The sequence below is a fragment of the Bemisia tabaci genome, chromosome 10 (assembly GCF_918797505.1).
Source record: "Bemisia tabaci chromosome 10, PGI_BMITA_v3".
NCBI classification, from domain to species: Eukaryota; Metazoa; Arthropoda; class Insecta; order Hemiptera; family Aleyrodidae; genus Bemisia; species Bemisia tabaci.
Window position 1 is genome coordinate 40,227,385 of NC_092802.1, and position 21,328 is coordinate 40,248,712.

General features: G+C 36.5%; 1 protein-coding gene across 2 annotated transcripts in view; it reads left to right on the forward strand.

Moving 5' to 3' along the window:
• orb2 (cytoplasmic polyadenylation element-binding protein orb2) overlaps window positions 1-18,579 on the forward strand; it is a 425,677-nt gene extending 407,098 nt beyond the window's left edge. For both annotated transcript variants that reach the window (XM_019049956.2, XM_019049957.2), the window contains 4 exons: window positions 1,407-1,730; window positions 4,224-4,405; window positions 6,038-6,148; window positions 7,576-18,579. In XM_019049956.2, coding sequence (XP_018905501.1) covers window positions 1,407-1,730; window positions 4,224-4,405; window positions 6,038-6,148; window positions 7,576-7,692 — 734 coding nt within the window. In that variant the 3' untranslated portion in view covers window positions 7,693-18,579. The remainder of the gene's footprint in view (window positions 1-1,406; window positions 1,731-4,223; window positions 4,406-6,037; window positions 6,149-7,575) is intronic.
• Window positions 18,580-21,328: the final 2,749 nt, after the last annotated feature.

The window sequence follows — 21,328 nt, forward strand, 5'->3', positions numbered from 1 at the left end:
CGATTTTTTTGGCTTACTTTATGTTTTTTGGGTCGCTGAATCCGAACCTGAAGTTTCCTACCGCGTATCTGGTGAGCATTTTCCGCCATTTTGAAAAAATGGCCTAAAAAGGCCTTTTTTTGCGGTTTTTTATATAGCGGCTACGCATGAGAAAAAATCCCGGATTTAGCTAATGTTTTTTATAGCTGACGAAATTTGGAAGAAAATGGTATATGAATATGCTAGGTTTATGCTAGGTTATTGCTATAAGTAAGCAAAAAAAATTGCTGTGTACCCAAAATTCCAGGTAGCCTCTTTTTTAGCTACTAGGCGCCTGGACTGATCTATTTTTGTCTGTGTAGGCAGTGAAACACAAACCAACCCAAATTTTGAGTTGATTTTGGTACAGTTGGCGGTGAATGTAGCGCCAAAAGCTGCAATGAATAGACTTGAGATATGTTAAAAACTGAGCAGTTTGTGTCAAGACATACATTTTTAAAAAATACAATTGTGGGTCACAAGACTAGAAAAGAACACGGTCACTAAGCCGTTTCGGCTGGAAACACCACAGCCTTCTTCAAGTTGGATTAAAATATACATATTGACGGTGAAACCCTCAAACCACGTATCTCGGTTTACGACGTCTTAGCTAGACTTCCTATTCTGCTTTATTTTTTAAATGGAAAACTACGGGACGCTTATTTTCAAAATCTGCCATGAGTTTTCTTCTCGGTGCGAAGAAAATTCTGTGGAAACCTCAAGGAATGACGTTGGTTCGTGAAGCTGTACAAAAATAAGATGGGAGCAGAGATTTTTAAATACCGCAAATGAGATATCGACGGTGAAACTGCCAAACCACGTATCTCGTTTGCGGTGTTTAAAAATCTACGCTCACATTTTATTTTTAAGAAGTAGACCGGATCAATATCATTCCTTGAAATTTTCACAGAACTTTCTCCGCACGAAGAGGAAAAATCACAGAAATTTTCAAGACTGGACGTTAAGTAGTTTTTCATTTAAAAAATAAAGTATGACAGGAAGTCTGCGACGTCGCAAACCGAGATACGTGGTTTGGTAGTTTCACCGTCGATATGTGGTTTGGAACTGGGAGTTCCATCACACGCTGAATGTGGTTTGAATGTGAAAGTCATCGGCCCGATGTCTGAATTTTGCGCGCCACACGAAAAATTCAGCAACGATTCTCAGCGACCACCGGACAATGTCCGATTTTTCCGAAGTATTCGAATAGATTTAATACACATCTGGATGAAAATAACTCGAATCAGTGAAATTTCAGCTGTTGAGCGCTGACTGTTGACCGCCACATTCAGCTGCCAAATTCAGCGTGTGATGGCGGCATTAGCACGGGAGTATTGCATTCCCGATGGGCGTTTGTGGCTAACTTGGTGTGAATTGGTGATTTTCAGACGAGATCACGTCGAGTTTCCGTCGGTTCGGGCCGCTGGTGGTGGACTGGCCGCACAAGGCCGAGAGCAAGTCGTACTTCCCGCCGAAGGGCTACGCGTTCCTGTTGTTCCAGGAGGAGATCTCGGTGCAGCAGCTCATGGAGACCTGCATCCAGGACGAGGACAAGCTGTACTTGTGCGTCTCCTCGCCGACGATCAAGGACAAGCCCGTCCAGATCCGACCGTGGCGCCTCTCCGACGCCGACTTCGTCCTCGACGCCTCCATGCCCCTCGACCCCCGCAAGACCGTCTTCGTCGGCGGCGTCCCTAGGCCGCTCAAAGCAGGTACGCCACCAAGCAGGAAAAATTTCAAAAATTTGAATTTCCCGCTCAAAGTGCGACAAAAACGAAAACAAATTCCGGACTTCCTTGCAAAATTTCCGCACTTGTTCAGTAGGTACTTCTGGACCGTCCTTGAAAAATCATCACTATTTCCGGACTTGCGGAAAATTCCGGATTTGTGGACACCCTGACTTCAAGCACCTGACCAGAGGTCTTACAATCGGCCCTCAGATGAAGCAATAAAAAATTTGCATGAAAATTCTCCATTGGAGAGTTAAGGTGAAATGGAGATGTTGCATGTGTGAGGAATTTGCGATTTGACTATTGATTCTTATGTAAAAGTTCGCGAGAAACACGATGGTGCCACTGGTTTTCTCTGAAGTGAACTCCCAAGCCCAAAAAAATCTCTCAAGTTGAGGTCGAAATGGAGGGGATACCTCACGCTATCCTGTGAGTCCACCTCTACATCAAGACAAACTCTCCATGCAAAGATAGGGAGCTAATACATTGACAGGGCTGCCACTTTATTTGGGGACTCTAAAACTGAAAACACGGCAACCCTGCTAATGTATTTGCTCCCTATCTTTGCATGGAGAGTTTGTCTTGATGTAGAGGTGGACTCACAGGATAGCGTGAGGTATCCCCTCCATTTCGACCTCAACTTGAGAGATTTTTTTGGGCTTGGGAGTTCACTTCAGAGAAAACCAGTGGCACCATCGTGTTTCTCGCGAACTTTTACATAAGAATCAATAGTCAAATCGCAAATTCCTCACACATGCAACATCTCCATTTCACCTTAACTCTCCAATGGAGAATTTTCATGCAAATTTTTTATTGCTTCATCTGAGGGCCGATTGTAAGACCTCTGGTCAGGTGCTTGAAGTCAGGGTGTCCACAAATCCGGAATTTTCCGCAAGTCCGGAAATAGTGATGATTTTTCAAGGACGGTCCAGAAGTACCTACTGAACAAGTGCGGAAATTTTGCAAGGAAGTCCGGAATTTGTTTTCGTTTTTGTCGCACTTTGAGCGGGAAATTCAAATTTTTGAAATTTTTCGAATTTCGTCGGCTGGAGGTATTGAAAAAGCACTGAATTTTCCTGTTGAGGAGGTTCTGAATTTCTTGGGAATGTACTGAAAAAGTACCGTAAAAGTACTGATTTTTGGCTAGCCTGTTTCAGTAGACAAGACACCCTGCCTTAACTCTCCAATGGAGAATTTGCATGCAAATTTTTTATCACTTCATCTGAAGGGCCGATTGTTAGACCTCTGGTCAGGTGCTTGTCAAAGTGGTAGTTTGGAGCTGACCAGAGCTTGACCAGAGGTAGGTGTGTATGACTCCCGGTTTTCTTCAGGTCAAGTCCCGGTCAGCTTTTGTTCTCTCTTGCAAATCAGTAGTTAGGCTGATTAGTAGATTAACTGCTGGTCAGAGTCTGACCACTGGTTTGGTGACCAGAGGTTGACAAGAGATTTTACAAACGGCCCTGAAAGTGCTTAAAGAGCTGATTTCATAGTATTTTTTATAATTTTTTTCTGATATAGGAAATAATATAAAAATAGATATAAAAGTGAGAAAATGCACCGCCTAGTGACGTCATCTGGCGGCATTTCCCATGTAAACTTGCGTATTTTAGCAGAAGAGATCATTTTGTCATATCTTCTCCAATAATTGTTCAATTTATGAACCAAGGGTATCCTTGTGATCAATTCACTCAGTAGTTTACACGTAGACACGAAATTCATCCAGACACCCGCAAATTCTCTATTTCTCCTATTTCCAATGGAAACTTTATCTATTTCAATATTTATAAGCACAAGTTTTTTTCACAATAAGATTCAGGGTTGCCACTGTCAGGGAAATCAGGGAAATGTCAGGGAATTTCATTTTCTATATTCTGTGGCAACCCTGAAGATTTTGCGGTAGTGAAGTCGCGGAAAGGCCAGGGAAAGTTATGGAATTTTTGAAAAAAGTCAGGACAGGAGTTGGGAAATCAGAAAAAGTATCTGACTTTTTTATTGACCCAAAAGAAAAGAAAGTTATCGTGAGCAAGGGATGTGTTCCTACTTGCATCAACAGGGACGCTTAAAATTACTTCGATTTTGTACCTCGTCATTTATTTTAGCTGATGATGATTTGGCAGTAAATCCAAAATAATGAATTTTTTAAGTTGTTAATCCATTTTTCAGGCTCACTATTTGAGATTTCTGAGATATTTGCATGACAGGTGAAGGCAGTGATGTAAAATGAACAAATGATGTATGCAAGATGGCTGTAAAACTTAACTTACCATCACCTGTTGTTTTTTTTTATAAAAAATTAAAAAAATTGAATTCAAACTCAATTACAGCACAAAAATAATAGCTTCGTTGCAGAAAACTATTATTTACCACGTGTTTATATTTTTTAAAGAATTATTCAATTTAGAAGAAGAAGATCGTTGTAGAAAAATATTATACATAATTCTTGTGAGAATAATTCATTTATTCTTGTGCTTCCAGTCGAGCTAGCGATGATCATGGACAGACTTTATGGAGGTGTCTGCTACGCTGGAATTGACACTGACCCGGAACTAAAGTACCCAAAAGGCGCCGGCCGAGTAGCATTCAGCAATCAGCAAAGCTACATCGCTGCTATATCCGCTCGATTCGTCCAACTCCAACATGCCGATATCGACAAAAGAGTATGTTTAAATTTGAATTATTATTCCGGTCCATGAATAGTTGTTTCAAAAAATTGAACACAAACAGCAACCATGGGGCATCTTTTCAGAGGAATATTTGGACTTGGAAGGAAGGCTAAAATTGTTGAGGAAAGGATGAAACTCCATGGAAAGGCCTTCAACACATCGACAATAAAGGCATTTTTTAGCTGAAATAATTGTAGGATAGATGCTTTACCAGACACGAGAACGAAATAGAATTTCCCACTAGAGGTCTTACTCATTTTCAGCTGGACTCAGAAGTCACACAACAGTTCGAACTAGAAACAGGAAACCTGTTTTTGAGACTTTTTTTGGAACTACGAAATCGTAACTTGTGGGCAAATTAGATGGATGTAAGTTAGGTGGGGCCCCTATCACTTTGTCAGATTGCATAATTGGGAAATTTCATTCACTTTGAATGATACTTAAAAACTATTTTAAAACTTATTGGACGCTGGCTGTCATGAGCTATTGACTCACTTTCAGGTCTGAAAAACATCGATCGCGTGTAATTTGTGTGTAATTTCTTGAGAAGACTATTTTTTAAACCTGAAGATAAGCTAACAGTTTCAAATGCCTCACGATTTCTTTAAATTATTTCCAAGCTCTGATCCTTAAGAAGCAAATAACGTTTCCCGGGTGTAATTAAGCAAGAAGGCACCAAAAGCAAAGCGATGGTGTAAGTGCAAAACTGAGTACCTCAATTTGCTATGTTGCAGGCTTCCCATCTTAATTTATTTTTTCTTTGGACAACTAGTCAGTATAATTTCCTGAAAACTTCCTTGGCTTTCTTGTCTGTCAGTAGACTATTTTGTATAAATTTCAAGCTATAATATTGGCTTGCTTTTTGTTTCGAAAAAATGAAATAGAAGCGGAAATGTTGAATTACCACATGGTGTCATACTTTTGCTTTAGAAATGAAAGGAACCGAAAGGAACTTTTTTCTTAAGATTTCACATACTTTATTGTTATTTTTTATTTAATTTATTTCAACATTTTTCTTTTAGCGTAGACACATTTAAGGAGCTATATCAACCTACAGTTTATTTTCACCGATATTCACTTGATGGTTGCTGTCACCCAGTACTGTTGCTATCATGCTTAAAAGCTTACAAAATACCTTAAAATTGACTGGCATTGACTCCATGGAATACGTTTGGGAAGGGGAATAGCCGTCCTCTACTAGCTAGAAATAATGCTCCGGATTTGATACTCAATTGTTCGGTCAATTTTTCAAGAAAATGAAAAAAAATTATAGAATCTCAGTATTTCCCATCTTTCCTTGGATTGGTTTCCAGGGATTGCTGAAAAGTAATGCCTCCCAATTTGAGGAAAACTAAAGATTTTAACAAAAACTAAAATGAATCTTAAAGTTGAAATCTTTTGCTATCTATTTCACATTCGCTATAATTATATTCTCTGTTTTCAAACTTTGAATTCATTTTCTGTTCTCATTTTTAAACTTTCTGAGTAGTTCTGAAGGCAATCAATGAAGAATCAACCATTATTGCGTTAATATTGAAAGAAGTTCTTAGTGATTCCAATAGATAAAATTGAGTTTAATATTTTTGTATACCCAGTTTGATAATTTAGCTTCTCTTTTTTCCTTAGGTTGAAGTGAAACCGTACGTGTTAGATGATCAGATGTGTGATGAATGTCAGGGACAGCGTTGCGCTGGGAAGTTTGCACCCTTCTTTTGTGCAAACGTCACATGTTTACAGGTAAGTGTCAATTTAAAACTCCAATATTCAGTACACCAAAGAAGCCCCAACTAGCTTTGAACTCAGTTTCAATTTTTGAAGGAGGCTTGTCTCATAAGGATTTACTTTAAACGTAAAATCCCCAGGTTCCTGGAAAGATGTCCAGAAAAGGCCCTTATTTTCTCTGAAAATTTAATTTACCATGGCCTCAAGAGCAAAATTTGAATGAAACCTGAAAAAGTCCCCTCTTTGTCAACTGAACCTCAGTTACAGTGCTGATGCAACACATACTCTACAAGAGATAAGAAACTGTTACTTTTCTGAAGGGTTCAAGCGCCAAAATCCAAGTGTTGAGGAAAATAGGGAACACTGTGCTGTTTAGCGAGCGTGCAATCTTTTGAGCTCATTTCTAGTAGATTTTCCTCAGACACATACATTCATGGGCTCGATCTTTTGAGTCCTCCCAGTTTTTTTTTCTTTTTTCAAAACTTGGATTCTTGCGCCCGGGGTCATAAGAAAAGTATCAGTTCAAATCTTTGAGGTTTATGATTAACCGTAGAATTGTCAGAGGGAACTACTTAGGTGACCATGAATAATGTGACCATGAATATTCCGCCTTATTAAAAGTGCGCCAGTCAATCAAAACAAAGATTTACATGATTTCAGTCTTTTATAAGCATTACAAATTTTTCTATGAGCACTTGACTCATGAACCAAGTGGGAGAAGTTTGATGTTTGGAAATTTATGTCAAAATGGACAGTATTGCACCAGAAGAAACAAAATTTTTCGGCCCATTTGTAAAAATACCCATTGGCGTAGAGAAATCAGTAGCACATATTTTGTTTTTAAAATGAGCCAAAAAATTTGCTCATCCTTGTTTGATGCAATACACATTTCAATGTAACACCTGCAGGGTTGCCAGCGGTCTGGAAAACTGAGAAAGTCAGGGAATTTGTGGGAAAAGTCAGGGAATTTGTGAGAAAAGTCAGGGAATTTGGGACACATCTACCGATCACTAAAACGTATCACTTGTCCTACAACTGTTTATCCCTCTGGTTATTTTTAAGGCTTGTCATCCTTTAACCTTTTACTGAATGCCTTTATCTATCATTTGACCTTTGAACAAGGAAATTCTGTCCAAAGTCTAGAAAAAGGTAAGGTACTTCAAGGGGGAAAAAGTGGACATTTTTTTCAAAGTTCAGGAAAAGTCAGGGTCCTTGAAAATTTCCAGAGTCAGGGAAAAGCAAAAGTAGTCAGGGAAAGTCAAGGGATTTAAAGAAATTATGGCAAGCTGTCTGTGTACGGAAATCATGGATTGACATGTTGTCTCTAAAATGAGTCTTGAAAGTTGGTACCTATGTGCGCAATGTAGTTGAAATGACAAGATAAGAAATTTGAAGGTGTGTGTTAGAATGAATGAAATTAAAGTGTTTGATGTGTGTTGCAGTACTACTGTGAGCATTGCTGGGCGACGATTCACTCCCGACCCGGACGTGAATTCCACAAACCACTCGTGAAGGAAGGTGCCGACCGACCTCGGGCTGTGCCGTTCCGTTGGTGTTAACAGCAGTGGTTTCAATGTGCACTCTAATCCATAATCGTAGTCCAATTACGCTCTTCATCTAGTTCAATTTTAAGGAAACTCACGCAAGGACCTAAGCTTGCGTGACTGTATTACTCAGGAATTGAAAGCAGCGCCTCCCTTCTCGTTTTCATAAGAAAAAAAGAAAAAAAAAAACATGTATTTATTTCTAGTTTCTCCTCCTCTGTTGGGAAAAACAGAAAAAAAAGTTTATTTTCTTACTAGAGCATATTTTTACCTTTCATTTTATCTTTGACATTTTTAAACGAATGATATTTTATTTATAGTTGTGTATTTTTTATTTTTTATGCAAAACGTTTGACTTCTGATGGTTTTTAGATATTTTTTTTCTATTCCTTCCTCTTTTTATCCGACTGATTCAACGAACTGCGGGAGAAGAAATTCAAATCAATTACAACTTCAGTCGAGAGTCGCTGTATTTGAAAATTTAAGAAATTATTTTTCAAGGCTCCCGGCACTATTTTTTTGGCTCAGTGTCTGCTAATTAAGTTTGGCCTTGTTATTAAAATGTACCTTCTGTTGTTGTCAATGAATGTTGCAGCAACGTAAAATGAAAAATTTGATTCAGCGCTGAATCATAGTACTGTTCTGACTGTTATTGTTTTTTGCGAAAGTCTTTTTTGTTGCAAAGCATTTGAATTGTACTGTTGTTGCTCCAATTTGGACCATCCTGGTGCTAAAGGGGGAGTTTTCTAACTAACTCCAATATTTTGTGCAATACTTTTGGATGTTCCAGCCATGAAAGTTTAATTAGCAAGAAATTGAAATGAAAAATTAGTCAATGGGACAAGCCAGTCTTTTTATAACTTTTCATCGGGAAAAATGCAGAAAGTAAGAGTTGTAAAGTCTCGTTGAGTCAGTCCATTCAATGCTTATATTCTCTTGTTGTTTAGAATTAAGATCGTGTAATTAGAGCATAAAAACACATCACTTCATACATTGGTCCTTTTTAGTGGATGATATCCTATGATTCGCCAGCAAGTTTCGAAATGCAGTTTCGTTTGGATTCAGATAAATACTTAACTTTTATTTGGATCTTATGGAAATCTTGAATCCATCTTGAGAGTTTCTTTTTTTTCAGTATGACTATTGAATAAACGAAGCGCCTTAAAGCAAAGAGTCGTTGATCTTCTAAAGAGAGCTGAGCAAGTGGCATAACGGGACGTCATCTCGGGAGACTAGCATTTAGCGTTAGAAACGTTAGGAGCATGTGTTATTATTTAAGTGAAAACGGCTTTTACCAAGTTGTCTAACCACCGAAACTAGCGGAGCTAGAATGTATGTAAAACTCTGCTTTTTCTGCTAGTCTCTTCTTCCTGTGCAACATTTTTCAAATGACTGTGAATCATGTTACCTATTTTTTATTTTATTCACTTTTTTATTTGTGAGTTTTTTATACCTTGTATATTTTCTCCTTTTTTCATCGCTGAAGCTGAAGCGGAGATGCCGCTGCTTTCAATTCTCCGAGATTAGTCAAATTTCATAAGCAGTTATACTTTTAATCAGATACCTCTTAATCAGTTCTAGATCAGTGTATAGTTGCCCTTGTTTATGTTTCTTTCCGCTCAGCGGAGCTATTTGTTCATACCATATATTTAGAGGGTTCAGTTTTTATTTTATTTTTTTTATTTTTATCTCTCCTTAGTCAACGTTTCTGTTTTCCTTTCTTCATCCTTTCTATTAACTAATTGTAACTTGTAACTACCTACCTTACTAAATGCAAGCATATAAGTGTGTACTCTTTGTACGTATACATACCATATTTAAACTTGAATGTTGTAATACAATACCTTAGATATATTTTTTTCTATTCTCTTCTTTTTACATTTCAGTGTAAATATGATTTTTCTCGCCTGTTTGTTATCGGGGAAAGGGGGTAGTACCAATTTTATTTTCCAAGAAAAAGTGTTACTTGATTTCACAGTTTTTATTTTTACGTTTTGTTATTTTTTCTTTTTTATTCATTTATTTTTATCACGTTTTGACTTGGAAAAATCTTGTATGTTGTTTCCACTCTAAAGGGACATCTCTTGCATATGCGTGTCTACTTTTGACTCTTGAGATTGTTGATTTTTCAAAAACTTAAATATTTTTCTCATTCTTGACAAAAAAAAAAAACGGAAAATGAAATATGTATGTTTTCGAGTAATGCAATTTTTATAATTTTTCTCTCTTTTTTATAATTTTATGTCTTAAGTAATTTTGGTTAATAGGCTATAATTATCTATTTTATCAAATTGATACACTGATGGTTTTACTTCGGCGGGTACGGTAAAGTCGATGTCACGATTTCCTCTTGCATGCAGTTCATTTCTCTCCCTGCGCAACCACACCTAAGATTAGTGTAAAATTTTACTACTATCGACTATGGTTACTCATATTTTAATTGAATTAATTGAGTCTCTTTTAAATTAATTTAAAATTGATATATCAATTGCTTCTTGCATTTTGAACCTCTCTTGTGTCAACCGTATGAAGATGTTCGAAATGTGCTAGCAAATTTTTCAAGGTAGTCCGAATTGCTGTTGAATTGATGTTAATCATTGTAAAGTAATTAGTTCATACTTTTTGTTTTATTCTTAGCTAACTTTTTTTTCTCTTTTCTCGGGAAAAAAAACAAAAAAGGTTATTTTGTTTATTTGTTTATTTTTTTTACCCTTGCGCGTATAGGTAGTTCAATTTTTACATTGGATAGATAATTCACGGAAGTTTGTCTGTAGTTAGAAAATATTTTGTAAAAAAAAAATTAAAAAAGATATAGCTGTACTTTGCTTAAGAGCATACTATTTTTTTAACTGTTGTGTAAAGTCAAAGTGAATTAGGAGTTTGAAAAACATTAACTGGACTTTATGCATCTCCATCCAAAAAACAGTGAATTCTCGGCAAGGTTTTTATTTCGATTTGTAGTTTTTACTCCACCAAATGACCAACTTTCAATGGTGATAATTCCTCCTTTAAAAAGGAAGGGAAACGCCAGCTACTTTCAAGTAATGACCCTTTAAAAGCAGATAGATAGTTCCTGATTTGCAAGTAAACGGTCTCAATATGTACACACCAGCAGTGCTCCTGGTTTTGTTTTGATTTATGACTCTCTGCACGAAGTTCCGAAGGAAACTCTGTTAAAATTTTGAAATCTCTCTCTCTGCTAGAAATCTTTTAGTCTTCTCACTAATTTGAGGAAGCTTTCTCATATCGCAATTTCTGCACAGATGTTTAAATGCAACATTTCTGCACCCCAGGTGAGCGCAAATGAAGAACTGTCAGGAAACACTGACAAGTTTGGATTATCTATCGGTATTTTTTCTGTCCTTTGTTGCGCAACTGAGGTCCAAACTAATTCTCGCTATTTTTAAAAGAATGGATATCTTGAGAGCCGGCTCTGTGTCTATTTTCAAAGATACCTTTTGATGACCGTTTTTCGATCAGGCTGTCATTTTGTAGAACAAATTTCGCGGAAACAGAGCTGGTCTTTCTCCTCTTGCAAACTCTCCCGCTCGTCTGGCTTTTAATTTTTTATAAGTTTTTAAAAGATTTTTAAATGAACTAATTCCCTCTCCTTTTTTTCTAATTCTACTTTAAGTCCCTCAACTCTGCGGAAGAAATGTTGATTCATGTTACCACTTTTTTATTTTTATACAAGTCGGAATTATCTTTTGCATCCTTTATTTTATGTGTTTCACCATTCGTGGTTACCCTTTTTTTCTAGATTTTTTTAACCCTACTAATTATTCTCTTCAATCTTTACGTTTGTCATTATGTATTGTTAGCTTAAACAAATTATTTTTCGCTTGTTTTTTTGGCTGCGTCTTTTTTTTTATTTTATTTTTATTTTTTCCCCTTTTGCTTGATTTGTTTTCATAATTGTATAATCCCTGTCATAAATACGATTTTTATGTATTTGGTTAAAGAAACAGTTGCCTGAGTTGGAAATATCTGAAATTGTGACCAAGTTATATTAATCAGTTTTCTGAATCAAGATAAAGCCAAAATTTTGTAATCTAATATTTTTTTTTTTTTTTTTTTTTTTTTTTTTTTTTTTTTTGTAAAACGTCATTTTTAGCCTGTGTAACAATCCCTAATAATCTGAATGATCTTCATTGAAATTTGAAATGACGTCATTTTATGAGGTGGATAGGATTTGCCTTGAGGATTGGGAAAAAAGAGTGTTTCAAAGTTTCGAATTAATGTCAATAGAATGTCCTGGAGGTTCCTTGGAAACATAATTTGCCTGACGGGGAAAAAAACAACCACAAAAAATGTATTCCTTCATATGTATTTTTAAGCAAAGAATGTTCATAGTTTTACTGACATTCTATTCAATATTTTTTTAGCACCAGGCATGAATGTCACTGAATAAGATTTGGACTTGAGGCTCAATTTCCTTACATTTTTTAGTATTCCAAGTTCAATATTTACATATTAACTTGCTTGCATGTGCATTCATTTATTTTAAGGAGTTATTGTCAATCACAAGAAATGTAGAGTTTTTCGTACTGTACTTTTCTACTAGCGTATTCTTAGCAGTTGTTAGAAGTTTGCCGTAGCTCATTTTGGACGGTAACGCTACTTATTCACTATTTGAAATTATGCTAACAACTTTTACTCCTCGGTTCTTACATTAGTGCTACACGATATTTATATTAATGCATGGAAATCGTAATGAGCACACTCTCTGAAAACCTAAGATTCTATCATCAGATCCGCAAACCTTGAAATATTTATACTAGGTCACAAATAGTTGAGTACCCAATCAATCAATCAATCAATATCGAATTAATCAATTAATTGCACCCCAGTTGGTTCCAATTTTTGGCATTATATCCTGTAACACACACTCTTCTTAAATTTTAATCGTTACAAATTTCGTTTTGTTAAATTATCTGTTTATTCAACAAACACATGGAGACGAAGCTTTATCAGTTCGTTCCATTTTTCCATTTTTGCACTTTAAGCATGTTCCATTGAACCCTCCCACCTACGTTAAATTTTAAAATTGAAAAAGAGGCGGGTTCTCCAACTCTCTCATTTATTTACATAGGGCAGTGCGTCACCTTTCTACTGTTATTGGCAGTGCTCTTTTCGCCGTCTCTAGTTGCATGAAATACTTTAACCGTTGCTGTGGCATGTCCTTTATTCTTAATTTTTTCAGGATTTTGTATTTTCGCCTCTGGCTTAGTGAAGTCTAGTGGAGTTAGGTTGATTGCTGTAATGTGTTATCGTTAATGGGTCTCCTTTCCTGTCTCTCTTTACCTTCGATTTTTTTCACAATGCCTAAGTTCAAGCGGTGAAAAGAGATACCTTTAGCAAACAGATTTTTTTTCAGTTACTTGAAAGCGATTTCGGTCTATTTTTAAAACATAGTTAAAGCACCGCTTTAAACGAAGGTGAAGAAGAAAAATTATTAATTTCCTTTGATTCTCTTTCCCTCACTGTTTGAAAATGTGTTTTGTAATTGAGCGCATCTGTAATTATTGGGGCAGTTAATTGAGTGCTTAAGTGGTCAGGTTGTTTACTAGACTGAAGAACCCCAAAAAACCATTACTGTGGAAAAATTCCATAATATATACCAAAGATGTCAGGGAATGTCACAAGAATTGTTGTTTTCTCTTGCTAAATGTTCGCTACTCTTTAAGCTTTCGCAATCTTCAGGATGTTTTCGCATCAGAAAACTGAGAGAAGACTGTTGCATGCTAATCAGCAAAGATTTTCACTTTGGTTAAAAAGTTGAATGGACTAAGAATAATTGTTAAGGAAGTTTCTAAGCGTCCTGGCCGCTGGCAGCACTTGACGAGAATTTTTTTTTTTTTGGACCACAGGTACCACTTCCCATACTCTATGCATGATAACAATTGTGCTAACTTAAACTGATAACCAGAAGTTTTCAAAGTCTAATACTTTCCATCCTCGGGCGGAGTACAAATCATAATAGCAATTGCGCTTAAATATCTCTAGATTATTAACCGCAATCCTCATTGAAGCGTCTGCAAATGAAACAGTGCGTTTTGAAATATTTTTGTGATGTGCATGATCTCCCGAAATGCCAAAGAACTCGTATCACTACACTTTGTAACTCACTTTCGATAGCTATTTAATGTCTAAGAAGTAAGAATAATCACATTTAATATCTCATGAGCTATGTACGTATTTTATCTTTTATAAACTTTGTTTTTTATTTCAGTTTTTGCGCCCCGTCTTTTTTACGCTTGACTTCTACTTTGCTTTTTGTAAAGTGTCTGTTTTTTTCTCTATTTTTTTCTAACTCTTTTTTTCTCTTTTTTTAAGGTAAAAAAATTCAAATTTTATATTTGTTTAATCAACGGTTTCAATGGTAGTATTGTAAATAGTCTTGCAACTCAGTTTTATTTTTTGATAATCTTGTTTCCTACCCTCCTCGTTTATTTTCTCCTATCAGCAATGAAATGATTGAAGAATAGAACATTTTTTGGTATGAAGTTTACTAATAACGGTTTTCCTTTTTTCTTCAATTCAATTTTTTTTCTCTTTTTTTTTAGGAGGTATTCAATGAATACCAATAGCTTTTAGTCTACTGTTTTTCTACCTTTCAATATGATTTTTTAAAAGTTGTTCAATTTTGAGAATAATTGTAGGAAGAGCTTCCAGATGCCATTTTTTTTGTAGCTTTATTGACTCAAAATTTCAACCCTCAAAATTCATAGTGTTCCCTGTAATTACTAATTTTCATCTCGGTGAGGCTCAAACTATTCCGCATCACACCTCCTTGATAAGTTAAATTGATCAAATTCATACCTACTTGACGTTGAAATTCTTTTAGATTGGTTTTTCAGGCAAATCAAAGGAAATCAATTTTTTACTAGTAGAAGTGGATTTTTTTTCCTTTAATTTTGTTACTCTTTTAAGCCAACGGCTAAATTAAGTGTGCCTAAAAAGCAAGGGGATACTTTGCTTGTACCAAACTCCTTTTAGTAGATGTAGGTAGTGAATTGCGGTTTTTGTCTCTGATTGTTGAGATTATTTTCAAGCCGTTGACTGCTTAAATCTTAAAAGAAGATAAAGTAGTCGCTTCCTGCCACTCGCTGTTCTTCAGAATATACCTTTTTGAGTTTTGTATGTTTATTTAGACTTTTTGGATTTTCTTTTTTATGGTTTCCTTAACTGTTTTATACTAGTAGTTAAATTTGTTGAACTCTAATTTTTTTCAGTTTTTTATAGCTTTTTTTTTATCATGATTTTTTTATTTTTTATTTTTATTTTCCACGGCTTGTGACTAAACCACTGTTGTGTAGTCTTCAGAGTTCTCCTCATGCCTAGATTGAATTTTCCATTTCTTGAGTATGTTTTTCGGAACCCGAATTCTCCTCTCTCTCTAATACTTTTTATAATCAAATCAAATAGGAATTGGTCTATTTTTTATAACTTATTGTATTTTGTATTTATTTATTTCTCTACGTGCGTTAACAATTCATTCATGTATTTTAAATAAGACTCCTAAGAAATTCATCGTTTCTTGCTGCCTGTAAACTTATTTAGTGTCTCAACGTTTATTATTTTCACGTCATCTTAATTGCTCTTGTAATCCTGGTTCAATTTTAGTCTTGTGTCGTGGGTAGCACTTTTTGGTACAGCAGCACAGTGTGTGTTTTGTCACAAAAAGATCCTTTTACAAATGCTCCATTGTTTTCGAAGAAGATACCAACAACATTTGTAGCTTAAACTTTTTCGCTACAATACTGTCTGTCTGTAAGTTTTGGACCTATAAATTCGTACACACAGATGCAGGTTGAAATTTGTTAACCCTCAAATCTACTTCTTAGGCTCCTCTGAAATTCTCTGTTTTATTCATTTTTGAGCTAAATAAATTTACCACAAATCTTTTAAGTTACTATAAAATTTACCATTTGTCTATAAGTTTAAGGTTATGAGGTCTCATCTTACTTTTGTGGTAGAAATCCATATTTTCACTAGGTCAATTTATGACAATTTTATTCAGCTAATCCTTATTTGCTGATAGATTTACAAGTTTCCTGTTTGAACTTATTTTCACAAGGAGCTAACTCATCAAGTTTTTTTGTATATAATTGTATCTATCCTGAAAAATTCTGTACGTACCTTTATAAGCATGATGTAAATGCCCTGTACAGTAAAAGCTCGACCTGTTTGATCAAGTCAAAACCTTTCTATGTTCTATTAAAATTAAATTGAATAAGTGTTGTAAAAGAACCGAAAAAAGGGGCAAAGATATCAAATTTTTAAAGCCGAATTTGTCTGATGAGATGGGTAAATTGGTTCTTAGTAACCAGCAGGGAGTTGAATTTCGAATACGCACGAAGAAATAAATGATTAATCTTGCTCACAAGGAAAATTCAGCATTACCTACTCAAATTTTTACGAAACAGTTGCTCGTTGCTTGCGGCAGCAGAATTCCGTTTTCATTGTTTCGTACCTCAGGCGAAAAGCTACTATCACGATTTGAAGTGTATTTTTTTGATTCCATCTATTTTTGTTTCTTAAAATGATTCATACTGTTTCATACTTAATATTTGTAATGCAAGTAAATAATGTTCGGTAGTTGTATAGTGAAAATTTTTACAGTTAGGCACGTTTATGTTCATATTTGTGATTCCCTGGTATGCATGTTAGTTGTCACTTAAGAGTAAGCACGACACTCGAGTGTTGGGCACTTGAGTTTAAGTATTTCTGTGTTTGTTACTCTGTATCTACGCAGCTCTTGTAGTGGGTTTCTCTTTATTCCTCTTAAGTTTTGGTTGCACTCTTGTAACATGTCATTAAACCTCCTCTCACGAGTGATGTGGGAATAGTGGCTTCACCTTCATTTCAACCTACTTTCTTCAGTTTGATTCTCAAGTAGTTTTCGTTTCATCGACAACCTGTGTTTTCCTTGATTCTAAAAACTAGAGTGAGGAAATCTCCGACACCATCACTCTGAGATCAGTCGCAACAGAAATAGTGTATGAACTCAGTCGTGACTTCTCAAAAGCTGCCAGGAGATGCAGTGGAGTTTGTGACGAGGTTTTTCTGGTGCACATTAGTTCCAGGAAAACACAGCCCTTTTGCGAAAAGAATCTATGATGGAGAGTTTAAAATGAGTAACAGATTTTTTGTCTTCGTCGTTCCCCAATAATTTGGTGACGATGTCCTCTTTTTTGTCTCTCCGTATTGGTTTCTCAACGCTGTAGTAGGGACAAAAAGGACTACTTGGTCGCTTATTTTTTACCATGTAAGCTGCATATCTTACATGTTCCGATAGGTTTTTCCAAGCCTTATTGATACTTCACCTCCTTTTCTGCTCTCGCTAAGGACTCCAGTTGCGTCATGGAGCTCTGGATCTTTTTTTAACTGACCTTAAAATTAGGTTTTTTCTGTCTATTCAGTTTCACTTGGTAGAATTTTTAGGAGTATAATCTTCTTATAAGCACTCAGTTCAATCAGACTTCACTCCTCTCTTCCTATTGCTCATTATGAATGTCAAATTGAGTGGACACGTTTTGCTACGTTTCATTGATTTGTAAAAAACTCGCCAGAATTACCTGCGATCTATCGTTTTGTATGTATGCACTGTCTTCTCGCTCATTTGTTTTTTAGCTTGCAACTTATTTAGAATGAAGGGGAGAGGCACCCTGCAGCGCCTCATAGTTTCTGGAAATTTGTAGAGACATTGAGCGGTTTACCATTTCGTCCACCGAACAGCGTGGAATTTGCGTGCAAGTTGTTTGAATTACCCCTCTTGCCTCTTACTATCTGTATGCACTGAACTTTTCCTAACTTATTTGAGTCTTTTTGTAGACAGAATTAGTAAAATATTCTATCTAATGTAAATTGAATTTTATAAGTTCTCACTTAGAAAGCTTTTAAAACGTTCGAAAAGTGTTTTATTTTTTTAAGTAATTTTAACACCCTCACACTCACACTTGTACACTCATGCAAAAATAATTTGTTCATTTGAGTTTTCCTAAAACATTTCTCTTATCATTTATGTACGGAAAAGTTTTGTGTACCTAGTAATTTTTGGTCAGTCTTTTTTCTTTTTTACTTACTCTTTTTCGACCTTTATCTTAATTGTTTGTATTTGATTATCTATTCTTCTTTTACAAAACACTCAACAAGAAAGTTTGTCTTAGGCACACCTACTCTCCTATTTGCGTCTGCAATTTTTCGCCAAACCCGGCGATCTTTAAATTTCACTTATACTTTTGGCCGTCTATCTTCAAAAAAATTGATGTACTCGTCTGGAATTTTTCACTTTCTCTCATGAGAAACTCCGTGTTTCAAAAATGTCATAAACATTTCAATCTTATAAACATTTAATAGTTCGTAATTGTGTATTCGTCTTGAGTCCTTCTCTCCATGCTCACATCACCGATAGAAATACATTTAGCCATAATAATTTTAAATTTTAACAGATCATTTTTATAGTATTCCTCTTGTCTCAAATTACTATCATCTACTTAAGAGTCTCAACTTCGGTTATCCATTTTCGTTTTAAATAGGTACCCTACACTATATTTTGAGGGTATTTACTTTAAACAAAATTTATTTAGATTTTGAAGGATATAACTTATTCGCCCATAGCTTGCGATTTTATCTTCTTGTATAGATGTTTGAAAAACACATACCTACCCATGTATTTGATTCAAATAGGTATGTATCTGTTCTTTAAAAACTTATCTCTGCCAAGAGTTAGGTAGGATTAGCGTTGATTATCCACTTTAACCAAACTTTTGGTCTCATTCGCAAATATATTTAAACTATTTTCCCGTTTAAACATTGATTTTTGTATGATTTAGGTTTGGTTCTGCCTCATTGGACATGCTAGCTTCTAGCAAGCGTTCATCGATAGAAAAAAGAAAAGGGAATTTCATTTTTTTTTCATAATTACATTCAACACATAATACTTGTCGCCTAAGTAGGTACAGAGTGCATACAAGGGTCAGTCCTGGGAAATAATTCTGAGTTTAACCTTTGATGATAACTCCTTTCATCAACTTCCACTCAGTGTTCACTGTGACGCAGGCTTTTGGAAAATAGGAGATAGAGGTACCTATAGAGATTAATAAAAAAATGATTCATCCAGCGCAAAGTGAAAATTTATGGAAAGCAGAGGGACCCGTAGTCCTTTGGATGAATCCTCTCTGTAATCTAACGATGCCTCTGCTCAAATTTTATTTTTTAAAGGTACGAAATATGATAGTCTGTGTGTTTTAACTACCTACAACATATTCTCTTTTGGTTTTCCCTCATCACTTTTACCCTCCCCTCCTTATTTTTTTTTCAGTTTAATTTGTATTTTCTTTTTCTAATGATGAATCAAGTCAGTCTGTGTGAATTTTATAGACAATTATTCTTTTGTATTCATTAGAAACAATTGTAGATTAATTTATTTTCAAGGTTTGATTTTTAAATTTTGAATGTACGTTGTTTTTTCTTATTTTGAATAAATAAATTTTTGTTATTCGTAAAAAAAAGAAAACATTTCCTGCTCTCGTACCCATCTCCTTTTGATATCTAGTACAATTCTTCCATACTCAAGATGAACACTTTGGACCCTTTGGACCACTTAGGAACCTTTGGACCTTACCAAGAATCCTTTGATAAAAAACAAATTTATTGCGGCAGCTTTAAATTTGCAGCAATTAATTATTAAAGGGAATTGGCAACCATGAGACATGCTTCGCAATCGCTGAGAAAACCTTCTCCCTAGCTTATCTTTTCTACCAGATAAGTCATAAGTGAAACGCCATAATGAAGTCTGCTGGACCGCATTACCGACAAAAAACGCACTTCTTCAGCAGGCCCAGGGAGCTCCGGCGAGTCTCGTGACCGGGCGCAATTGATTCTACGCCTCTAACTACGCAGGATTCGACACTAATTTCGAAATTTTTTCTCAGTCCAAAATCGAGAAAAATCGACAAGGGTTACATGGACTAAATTTTTAGCGTCAAAATCAAAAATTCGCCGATCGGGCCGAAACCAAGTAAGCTCGCTTGGGATTGACCCGCTGAGTGCGATTTTTCAGTCGGGAAAGCTCCAGGAGTCCCTCGCTTCGAGCTATCCGCTGAAAACGCTCCAGAGAAAGAGTCAAAAAGTGGTCAGAAATGCTCGTTTTTGACCAGGTTTTGACTGTTTCTCGGCTCAGGGAGCCTCGTCGAGTGTCGGGAGCGTGCGGAATCGATTCTACGCCACTGACATCATAGGATGCGACTGAAATCTTGACATTTTTTTCTCAGTCCCAAATCGAGAAAAATCGATAAGGGGTTACATGGACTAAATTTTTAGCGTCAAAATCAAAAATTCGCCGATCGGGCCGAAACCAAGTAAGCTCGCTTGGGATTGACCCGTTGAGTGCGATTTTTCAGTCGGGAAAACTCCGCGAGTCCTTCCCTTCGAGCTATCCGCTGAAAACGCTCCAGAGAAAGAGTCAAAAAGTGGTCAGAAATGCTCGTTTTTGACCAGTTTTTGACTGTTTCTCGGCTCAGGGAGCCTCGTCGAGTGTCGGGAGCGTGCGGAATCGATTCTACGCCACTGACTACATAGGATGCGACTGAAATCTTGACATTTTTTTCTCAGTCCCAAATCGAGAAAAATCGACAAGGGTTACATGGACTAAATTTTTAGCGTCAAAATAAAAAATTCGCCGATCGGGCCGAAACCAAGTAAGGTCGCTTGGGATTGACCCGCTGAGTGCGATTTTTCAGTCGGGAATGCTCCAGGAGTCCCTCGCTTCGAGCTATCCGCTGAAAACGCTCCAGAGAAAGAGTCAAAAAGTGGTCAGAAATGCTCGTTTTTGACCAGTTTTTGACTGTTTCTCGGCTCAGGGAGCCTCGTCGAGTGTCGGGAGCGTGCGGAATCGATTCTACGCCACTGACTTCATAGGATGCGACGGAAATCTTGACATTTTTTTCTCAGTCCCAAATCGAGAAAAATCGACAGGGACATGGACTAAATTTTTAGCGTCAAAATAAAAAATTCGCCGATCGGGCCGAAACCAAGTAAGCTCGCTTGGGATTGACCCGCTGAGTGCGATTTTTCAGTCGGGAAAGCTCCGCGAGTCCCTCGCTTCGAGCTATCCGCTGAAAACGCTCCAGAGAAAGAGTCAAAAAGTGGTCAGAAATGCTCGTTTTTGACCAGTTTTTGACTGTTTCTCGGCTCAGGGAGCCTCGTCGAGTGTCGGGAGCGTGCGGAATCGATTCTACGCCACTGACTACATAGGATGCGACTGAAATCTTGACATTTTTTTCTCAGTCCCAAATCGAGAAAAATCGATAAGGGGTTACATGGACTAAATTTTTAGCGTCAAAATAAAAAATTCGCCGATCGGGCCGAAACCAAGTAAGCTCGCTTGGGATTGACCCGCTGAGTGCGATTTTTCAGTCGGGAAAGCTCCGCGAGTCCCTCGCTTCGAGCTATCCGCTGAAAACGCTCCAGAGAAAGAGTCAAAAAGTGGTCCGAAATGCTCGTTTTTGACCAGTTTTTGACTGTTTCTCGGCTCAGGGAGTCTCGTCGAGTGTCGGGAGCGTGCGGAATCGATTCTACGCCACTGACTTCTTAGGATGCGACGGAAATCTTGACATTTTTTTCTCAGTCCCAATTCGAGAAAAAT